The sequence below is a fragment of the Engraulis encrasicolus genome, chromosome 19 (genome assembly GCF_034702125.1).
Source record: "Engraulis encrasicolus isolate BLACKSEA-1 chromosome 19, IST_EnEncr_1.0, whole genome shotgun sequence".
NCBI lineage: Eukaryota > Metazoa > Chordata > Actinopteri > Clupeiformes > Engraulidae > Engraulis > Engraulis encrasicolus.
The window spans coordinates 32,939,898-32,950,490 of NC_085875.1; the positions used below are offsets into that span (position 1 = coordinate 32,939,898).

A 10,593-nucleotide genomic window follows, 5' to 3' on the forward strand; every position below is an offset into this window, starting at 1 on the left:
GGATTTATCTTTAGGGTATGTCAAATTAAGCCCTTGCCCATGTCAGACATTTAAAAGACCCCAACGCTTTGACTCCATGAAGAAGGCATGTCTGCCGAAACACGTTGGGGTCTTCTAAATGTCTGACATGACAAAGCCATCACGAAAATGGCCGCAACAATGTTTGTGTTGGCATGAAAAGGTAAAGAAGGTTTCAGTTGGTTGCTGGTTGCAGCCATTGTTTCTGCAAGATGCCATGAAGGCATCTTTCCACTTTCACTTTCACTTTCTGTTACTTGGAAGACACTACAGGGCATAGTGACGTTAGATTCTTGTCAAAAGTCATTGACTAGAGGTATAACGTATACATTCCTCCCATCTACTTACTCATACCCTCACTATCCTAGTAGGCCGTGGAAATTATAAATAGGTCTCTGATCAGAAAACAGGATGTGTGTTGTGTAAGTGCAGCACCTGTAATGTGTCACGGGTGTAGATCACTAGATTCTCACCAATGCTTCGTAAACTGTGAGCCGGGGCCCACTGGCGGGCCTTGAAAGTATTCCAAGTGGACCTTGAAATAATTTTCTACAATATAAAAATAATATATTTATACGTATGTGTGTTGCTATTTGAGTTGTATTGATATTGGGTTTTATTGGAAGGTGGGCTCCAAACATATGAAAGTTGGAAAAGGTGTGTTTGATATTCATCCAAAAACAAACTGAGAAGTTACATCAAAAATCACATTCACAAATTGATTACGCTGACATAGACCAAGCACACCACCCCTTATAAGTACAAATGGACTCTTTTTTTAGGGTTTACAAATATGTATTTGACTACAACAACAACCAAAGATGCACGCATATCCCAAACATGCACAGATGACTTTCCTGTAAATACTCAACTTTTTGTCCACATTTTCACTCCATAAATGTACAGAACACTAAGTGCAAATATTGGTTTTTATTTAGCATTAGGTTCGAATTAGGTTCAGTTGTGTATATGCATTAGCAGGAATGGAAGCGGCAAGGCATTGATGTTTTTGTTTTTTTATTTTTGTTATTTTTTGCGGCTTTTTTATGCCTTTATTGTGACAGGGCAGTAACAGAGGAACGGGGACGGCTTGACAAATGATCTTGGGTCACCGGCGGTCAGAGGTGTCAAGAGTAAAAGTAAAAGTTAAAAAAAGAAACACAGTTTCCTTCCAACACACAAGTAACTTATCTGAGTAACCATGTAGACCTATGTACTTGTCTTACGATTAGCTAACTCTGCAGTGGTTGGATCAAGTTTGTGGTGGGTCCTTGATAGGTTTTCAGTGTTTTTCAGTAATAACACAGTCTCTCTCTCTCATTAGGTAGGGGCCTACAAGTCAAGTCAAGTCAAGTTTATTGTCAATTTCTTTACATGCACTGGTCATACAAAGAATTTGAAATTGCGTTTCTTGCTCTCCCATGCAGACATAGACTAATCTAGGTAAGGACATAGACACAATGGAGTAAGTTATGTAATAGCTATGTAATGTCATGTGCCATTACACCACAAAAGTACTTTTACTTTTACTTTTACTTTTGACACCTCTGCCGGCGGTGTAGCAGTCGAGTGCCCATCCATCTGAGCCACAGCCGGGCCTGTTGGTTTGGTGTTGACCTCGCTTTGGATTACTCTGGGGGTGATGTGGATTGTCCGTTTAACTCAAGGAAGAGCGCGACACTGCTTCTTCACAATTCACCACTTTTTTATTTTTCTTTTTGTGCTGACGTTTCGGCACTAGGCCTTCATCAGAGTAACCATACCACAAGTGAAAAGACTTCTTAAATAAACAAGTGCATCATGGGACACCCAATAGGAGGTCCCTCCCAATATGTGTGGATGTGGATTGTCACATGAACTCTGGCATGCCCTCTGTCTTCGGCCTGCACACAAACAACACAAACATGGATGCCCCCATTTATTTCATACATACTGTACACAACAACGCAAAAGTGACTGCAACATGCATAACATATCTGACTGACATCTAAAACAAATATTGTGTTACTGGGATAAATTGGATGGTTATACCCAAACTGTAAAAAAGAGTGGATATGACATACAGAAATGATCTGTAAGGAACATGTACATGTACTACTTGTACTGTAGCTTCTATATTGTAGTTGGTAACACCTTACTTGAGGCATGACATGACACATACCATTCACACACAGAGACCATTCAATGTCAGTCTGTCATGATAACAGCAAAATGACACTTAATGACACTTTATTCTCATATTTATTATATAAACATAGTCTTTATGACACTCTTATGACTGTGTCATGACAGTTATGACAGCACCTTGACATGATTGACAGTACTGTCAAAGTAAAGTAAAACCTTACAGTTTTTACAATGCCGGTAAAATACTTACTTGCATGCTTTGAGGTTAACGCATGCGGTAACACTTCCAAATAAGGGGCCATAATTAACAGTAAAGTAGCTACAAAATAATACTTAAGTAAGGGTTAATAATCATTACTTAATGCCACATTAGACACATATTAATTGTTATTAATGCATTAGTAAGCAGTTACTTAACTATTAGATAACTATTACATTGTGTTACAAGTTAATTGCATATTATTATTTAACTAATAGATAAGTAATGGCACAGTTAATAGTTAAGTAGCTATCATGTCATACTTAACTAAGGACCAAAATTAACACTTACTTAATACAAAAGTAAGGCATAACTAATGGTTAATTAATACATAAATATTGGGTTTTGGGACCCTTATATTAGAGTTGGCTGAGGATAACTAATGGTTAATTAATAGATAGATATTGCTGTTTGGGACCCTTATATTAGAGTTGGCTGCAGATGACTAGTGGTTAATTAATCGATAGATATTGGTGTTTGGGACCCTTATAATAGAGTTAGCTGAGCATACCTAATAGTTAAGTAATTAATCTACTGTGACATCTAGTTTTCACTCATTCAAATCACTGTAATTGTGGCAACAGGAGCCATTATATAGCAAGGATTGGACGTACATTTCTCAATGATGGTGGGGTGATGAGATGTAATTTTTTCATGTACCACTTATTAATTTTAATGGTAAAAACCCTAAAATAAATGCAGAATATTATGAAGAGTTAAAGTTTTGAATCAAAACTAAAACATTCCTTAGTGATAATGAAGTTAATGTTTGAGAATATTAGCTCAAAGAAGTGCAGTGCATGATGGGTACGCAATCTACAGACAACAATATTTCGGTATTATTTAATCATTAGATATGCCTTGCTTTTGTATTAAGTAATTGTTAATTAAGGTCCTTAATTAAGTATTACTTAATAGCTACTTAACTATTAACTGAACCCTTACTTAACTATTAGTTAACACTTACTTAATACAAAAGCAAGGCATATCTAATGATTAAATAATATCGAAATATTGTTGTCTCTAGATTGCGTACCCATCATGCACTGCTCTTCTTGGAGCTAATATTCTCAAACATTAACCTATTATCACAAAGGAATGGTTTAGTTTCGCTTCAAAACTATTACTCTTCATAATATTCTGCATTTATTGTAGGGTTTTTACCATTAAAACTAATAAGTGGTGCATGAAAAAATGACATCTCATCACCCCACCATCATTGAGAAGTGTACATCCAATCCTTGCTATATAATGGCTCCTGTTGCCACTATTACAGTGATTTGAACGAGTGAAAACTAGATGTCACAGTAGATTAGTTACTTAACTATTAGGTATGCTCAGCCAACTCTATTATAAGGGTCCCAAACACCAATATCTATCGATTAATTAACCATTAGTTATCTGCAGCCAACTCTAATATAAGGGTCCCAAACAGCAATATCTATCTATTAATTAACCATTAGTTATCCTCAGCCAACTCTAATATAAGGGTCCCAAAACCCAATATTTATGTATTAATTAACCATTAGTTATGCCTTACTTTTGTATTAAGTAAGTGTTAATTTTGGTCCTTAGTTAAGTATAACCTGATAGCTACTTAACAATTAACTGTGCCCTTACTTATCTATTAATTGAATAATAATATGCTATTAACTTGTAACACAAGGTAATAGTTATCGAATAGTTAAGTAACTGCTTACTAATGCTCAACATATGCATTAATAACAATTAATATGTGTCTAATGTGGCATTAAGTAATGATTATTAACCCTTACTTGAGTATTAGGTTGTAGCTACTTTACTGTTAATTATGGCCCCTTATTTGGAAGTGTTACCACGCATGCTGTCTTTGCATCATCCGCAGAGGCGATCTCTGCTGCTAGTTTGCTGAGATACCTTTTCACAAAGCCCTTGCACACGGACTTCAAGGGGCCGAGAGAGGCACACACCTTTTTCAGTTGCTGAGTAATCGCCGCCTGTTTGATTAAGAGGGTAAAGTCATTATGGGGTTCAAATGATGTGACCTTAAAGAAGAATTCTGGCCTATTTCAACATGCAGTTGTATTGGTCATGCTATACCCTTGCCCTGTCAGTACTCCACATAGCAGCATTTTTCAGCTCTTTTCAAGACCCTGATCATTGTAATGGGGACATAGTTTGTTTAAAAATGTTATTGCTTTGTTGTAAGGTAGGCTATTGATTTTGCATGTCTTATGGGATTATATTTGGAGTATGCTACAACACTTTAAAAAGTATGCCCCAATTAGTGTAGCCAGGATCTCAGAAAGTGAGAAAAAGCACCACTGTTGGTTACTGACAAGGATAGCATGAGCACATTAACAAATAAGCTTAGTGAAGTAACAGTGCAGATGTGGGTTAGAAATAACCGAAATATAGCAGGCCAGCATGTCTTTCCTTTAAACTACACCGTGTAATATGACCAGTGACCGTAAATTTAATTCACCGTAACTCAATGAAACACACACACACACACACACACACACACACACACACACACACACACACACACACACACACACACACACACACACACACACACACACACACACACACACACACACACACACACACACACACACACACACGAGTTATGAATTGTATTGGATTGTGTGTAACGTTACCTGGTCAGCATTCTGAGGAAGGCCTTTCCTCACTTTGTCCACGATCATTTTGCATGCTTTACACTTCAGGGATAGCTCTGACTCATTCTCAGCAGACCCCTACCACAGAGGATAATAACATTTAAAAACTAGAAGCACTCAGAGAGCACAGACCTCCGCCAAGGAAGCTGCTTGATAGAACATTTGACTATGTTACACCCAAAGTCTTTCTGCCTTCTTTTTGTTTAGAGTTCCCGCAATTCAATTTCTGGTCACTAGGGGCGATGTATAGGCCAGCAATGGGGAAGAATCTTTAAAAAGGTCCTGGTTCCGGTTCGTGATCCGTATCACCACCAGAATTTAATCACTTGTTCATTGGGTCATTACTAACAACTCCACGAACTTTTGTCCAAATCCGTTGATTTGTTTTTGAGTTATCCTGCGGACAGAATCTTTTTTAAAAGTCCTGGTTCCGGTTTGTGATCCGGATCACCACCAAAATTTAATCACTTGTTCCTTGGGTCATTATCAACAACTCCACAAAGTTTCGTCCAAATCCAATGAGAGTTTCTTGAGTTATGCTGCTGACAAACAGACAAACCAACACTACCGAAAGCATTACCTCCTTGGCGGAGGTAAAAAAATAAAATAAAAAAAAGTGTACTTTACTGTTTGCTTGTATGTGTTTGCTTCTTTTTGTGTATGGCCTTGAGGCATTCGTTCATTATTTGTAATGACTTGGCTCAGAGTTACCATTGTAGAAACGTAATCCTTGAGTTTTGTGGGCTGTAGCTAAACTCTCACATGTGGAGTTGCAGTCATACAGAAAACACGGGTGGCCACTAAGACAGAATCCAAAAAAACACACACTCCTGACATCCTGCCCACCCATTTGCTTCCTTCACCAGCAGCATGCATGCAGACAAAACTCTACAAAGGAACTAGTTAAATGCTAGCTATACATTGACATAAAGTAACATCACTTACGATCACTTACGATCACCAGCACACTATTGCGGCCAGAATAGGTATTGCAACTATGCTTTTCTTTGAAAGTGTGCTGCCTATTGCCAAATCTGATCTTTTCACAAATATTTACAAAGTAATGAGCTAGCATTTACTAATATGACCAAAGTACAGTAAGCTTTGCCGCTAAAAAAATCTATTTCTGGAAATTCAAAATGGCAGACTATGGAGAAGATCCCCTTTTTCATATAAAAAGGACAATTTTCCCAGTCATAATGAATACTTAGAATTTGATGGTGGTGGTAAGTACATGTTAAAAAGGTAACATTTGTGAATGGGCAGCATGGATTCTGGAAATTAATTACTAAAAACATTACACGGTGCACCTTTATGAAAATGGTGAACATGCAGTAGACCTATACATGTTTGCCTCTTTGATTCTTACCTCTTCAGCTGAGTCTAGGTCAGGAAGGCCCAAAACTGTGGAGAGAGGACAACACTATTAGAGAGTTGGAATCTTGGAATCAGAAAACCCATCAAGCCATGTGGCCAATTCCCTGTATCATAGAATAAAGTCAACTACTAATAGTAACACTACTGTATAATGTAAAGAAATAATCGAATGGAGGAAAGCTTCAATCATCTTACCTGAGATTATGAGCATGAATCCCAAGGTGACGTGAATGGCAGAAGTCAAAGCCATTTGGACCAAACAGCAGCACTACTCAAAGACTGGCTACTGATGACTGAAGTAGAGACTACGTGTTGTCTCGCCAACTCTGCCCTGCAGACCCACTGAACACGCTCTGCAGACCCCTTTTTATTGCACTCTCTCTCTAACCACAACAAACGACAAAAACCAGCGACCACATTTTGCAGATACCACCTCTCTCAGATGCAAGGCCGCATTAAGATGTCCTGGGGTCTCAAGGCTACGGGTTGCTGTGAGGCCCCCCCGAAGGTACATTTTGCGCCAAATTTACATAGACAGTGTCATAATTATGAGTTATAGGGGATTAAGGATAACTATTGCATCTTGTCACAATTCTGCAATGTTTCACTTTTGGCCAACCAGGACCCTCCTGGCAGGTGGGGGGCCCTAGGCTGTAGCCATATCTAGCCTGTGAGCCCCCCTGGCAGGTGGTGAGCATCGCTGTCGAGAGAGAGTTGAGTAGCTCTTACGAAGGACGTTGCTACCATCGTTAGCAAAGACGCTTTCGAGAATGCCACCCCAGAAACACTTGCTCATGGATCCATGAGGTGCCACATCTGTCAGCAGTGACAGGGTGGCTCCCTCACGCTGGGCCCTGGGGCTGGCAGTCACACATATACATATAACACTGTGCAACACTGCGTATAAAGCATTAATACCAACTGACAAACTTCAGCACAACCAGAGGAACCATATCTCCTGCATTGTTGACATCGGTTGAAACCATGGGCCACATTTTCCTCATCGTGATGTTGCTGTTGTCAGGTGAGTTGAAGAGTCAAAAAGCTTCTGTCAGACCTTATGCATGTGGGTGATTCAATAATTAAGGGTACATTTCAGGGCTTTTCTGTGTTTCTGTTTTTTTTGTTTTTTTTTTCAATAAATGACCTACATGCCTATTCAAAGATTATGGACTTAAAGGTAGGGGACATGGACATTGGTCTTTTATTTCAAGACTTTTTAAAGTTGAAAATAGAATTTTGAAAGTAAGACATTCACATAAATATGATCATATCCAACTCGTTAATAGAATGAACTGAAGATGGTTGAGACATGACTCATGTAATTTTCAGTAATCAGGTGTCCTGATGCTCCATCTCTCCACAGGTATGTGTGGCTATGGAGGCTGTGCAGAGGGGAAGCCTAGGGATGGAGGTGTCAGACCTGGCTGGAACAATCCTGGGCATGCAGTGACAAAGCATAGTCACGCTGGCAAGGTACAAAAAGCAATCTTTCTTCTCTCAAGTGTGGATGATCAGAAACATAATGTTTGTAGCCACTTTTAATGTTGTGTGTGAATATCATTTTTATAACGTACTGTAATACATTTTGGACATCATCAGAGGAGTAAACATTATCATAGGTCAGTTTTATTTATAAAGATAAAGTCAAGTCAAGTCAAGTGTACTTTACTGTCAAAAATCTATGTAAAAGGGTTAGCATAGAAGTTTGAAATTGCCTTTGACCAGTCTCCAATGTGCAGTTTAACTAAACAAAGACATTTAATTAAGACATTGATAATAATCTCTCTCTCTCTCTCTCTCTCTCTCTCTCTCTCTCTCTCTCTCTCTCTCTCTCTCTCTCTCTCTCTCTCTCTCTCTCTCTCACACACACACACACACACACACACACACACACACACACACACACACACACACACACACACACACACACACACACACACACACACACACACACACACACAACTAACCTACTCATACATGAATTTGCTATTCTTTCTCTGACACATTCATTCACAGCATAGGACACAGTATAGACACAGTAAGACACAGTATAGGGTGGGCTTGAGTGTAGTTTGAGTCAATGTGAATAATTTGGGGAAATCTACCCATTGAATTTGGTTGTCATTTATGCATAAATTAGCATGAATTGCATTGGGCCTACAGTAGCCTACTTTCTAAACATGACCCGCAGTCGTGCTGTCATTGATGTAAGCAACAGTATTACATCTAATGTGTTTCTTGTCTAATCCATTCTACTTATAGAAAGCGGGACCCTTTTGTTCGCTTTGTACACTTCTTGTGAGGAGATTTCAGAAAGTTTGTAACGTTAGCAAGGTAAAAGCCTCCTTTCTTTCCATTATATTTAGTTGTTGTTGTTTTAGATGTTGAGTTCTTTAGATGTTTTCATTCATTGTCTCTGTAGAGGACCACACATTCCCTTGACATTTGACTGCCCTACAAAGGCGAAGTGCAGCAACGACATATTTTGTCAAAATTGAGTTTAGATTGACGATGGTCTTCATAACATTTCCTAGATATTGTATGAAATTTGCAACCACAATAGGCCTATCTAACCTATGAATATTTTTTTCAATGTTGGCGTAATAACTGCACTTTGCCTTTGTAGGGCAGAATAGCCTACATTACTGAAAGGACAACTTAAAAATAAATAAATAATAGATTTCAATGTCTATATTTGGATTAAAAAACATGATGCCATAATGACATTGCCATGGTGCCATTTTTTTCTCTCACACCAACGGTATACAGTAGGCCTATTTACAAAATGCCATGCATGTATTTCTGCACAGGAACAAGTTGCAGAAAAGCTGGAAGAGATTTGTAGCAAATTGTTATTTGGCAAAGAAAGGTGCAGGAAGTTTGTTGGAGAAAACAAAGACAAATTGTTGGATGGTCTTACCAATCCCAAATCACCCTGCACTTTCCTGAAGTTTTGCTAGTAAGTACCAATTTACAATATCAATGAACATAGGGCCTACCAGTAGTATATACAGTAGGCCCTATATTTATTTGGATCTTCCCCTTAATTTGATCTACTAGCCTTTGTTTCACAGTCAAACATCGCTACTTACAATATAATCTGTTATATTTGCATTGGTTGGACTTAATGTAATTTTAAGATCTGTTATGTCCACACAGAACGCAACAGCCCCTATGAGGACCTCTGGCCCGGAAGTGAGCCGTTGGTGATGAGACTGCTGTAGGACTGACTTCTGCTTCTTGCTATTTGATTACTATTGCTTTTGTACTCATCTTACCTTGACCCTTGTTCTCTACTCTCTACACCCCCACCACCCCACCAAGATGAAAATGGAGTGGCAAAAACACCCCAATAATGACGCTGATGTTGATTGTTTTTTATCTGCCTACACACACTTCAGTCAATAAAAACATTCTCAAAATTTGAGAGTGTGGGTGCCCATGAAGTTAATTATGAAGGTCCATCCCTAGGTCAATGCCTAATGCCTACTACGTTCTGTAAAAGAAACTTGTAATGGCATTGTTCCAGCAGATGGCAGGATTACCTAAGTGATCTGCCTCTGGGCTGATCTCTCCGTAGCATTGTTCATAGCAGTGCTTTTTCATTCAATTAAATACTTTGATTCAGATCTTTGTCTTCCAAATGAACATTCTCTTCCTGTCTAAATGTGTTCAGAGAGTGCACCTCTGCCATCTGGCGGACAGAAACACACACGCACCTCAAATGTACAAACAAAAAAAATAAACGTGGGCCTACAGTGCACACAAATCATAACCATCTTGATGCAAGTAAATTTTAAAGTTTTTTTTGTCTTTTTGACTTTATTTATGATAGGACAATGAAGGTGTCGCGAGTGAGAGAAACAGGGAAGGGACGGCAAAGGACTGGGATTCGAACCTGGGTCAGCCGCATGGTAGACGAGTGCCCTACCGGTTGGCCACAGCAGGGCCTGACAGAAGAAAATTTGGGCAGTCGATTTGACTTTGAGAAAAAGTAAAAAAAAAACAAAAAAAAAGAAACCAGAGTGCCACACTCTCCTGCTCTTTTTTATTTAAACATGTAATAGCTATGGGGCCTATGTGTAAATGGTATTTATATTGTCACTACTTTGCCCTGACAGCCAGGTTTGAAGAAGAGAGGGGAAA

At 38.8% G+C, this 10,593-nt stretch overlaps 1 protein-coding gene and 1 long non-coding RNA gene across 2 annotated transcripts; one reads left to right on the plus strand and one right to left on the minus strand.

Moving 5' to 3' along the window:
- Positions 1 to 417: 417 nt before the first annotated feature.
- On the minus strand, positions 418 to 6,768 carry LOC134469844 (antimicrobial peptide NK-lysin-like). The gene is made up of 5 exons (XM_063223873.1): positions 6,640 to 6,768; positions 6,437 to 6,471; positions 5,047 to 5,145; positions 4,240 to 4,380; positions 418 to 453 (listed from the first exon to the last, which is right to left on the minus strand). The coding sequence occupies exons 1-5, from the start codon at positions 6,692 to 6,694 to the stop codon at positions 418 to 420; spliced, it is 366 nt and encodes a 121-aa protein (XP_063079943.1). The 5' UTR covers positions 6,695 to 6,768.
- Positions 6,769 to 7,373: 605 nt separating this feature from the next.
- LOC134435276 (uncharacterized) lies at positions 7,374 to 10,520 on the plus strand. The gene is made up of 5 exons (XR_010031989.1): positions 7,374 to 7,468; positions 7,811 to 7,920; positions 8,710 to 8,781; positions 9,258 to 9,406; positions 9,607 to 10,520. It is a non-coding gene; the product is annotated as an uncharacterized LOC134435276 (long non-coding RNA).
- The last annotated feature ends 73 nt before the right edge of the window (positions 10,521 to 10,593 follow it).

Excerpts from the sequence above, each read along its gene's own strand:
- LOC134469844 (XM_063223873.1), bottom strand. The coding sequence starts at position 6,694 with ATGGCTTTGACTTCTGCCATTCACGTCACCTTGGGATTCATGCTCATA. Across the intron at positions 6,472-6,639 it reads ATTCATGCTCATAATCTCAG|TTTTGGGCCTTCCTGACCTA; the intron begins GTAAGATGATTG and ends CTCTCTCCACAG. Across the intron at positions 4,381-5,046 it reads TTCCTCAGAATGCTGACCAG|GCGGCGATTACTCAGCAACT; the intron begins GTAACGTTACAC and ends TTAATCAAACAG.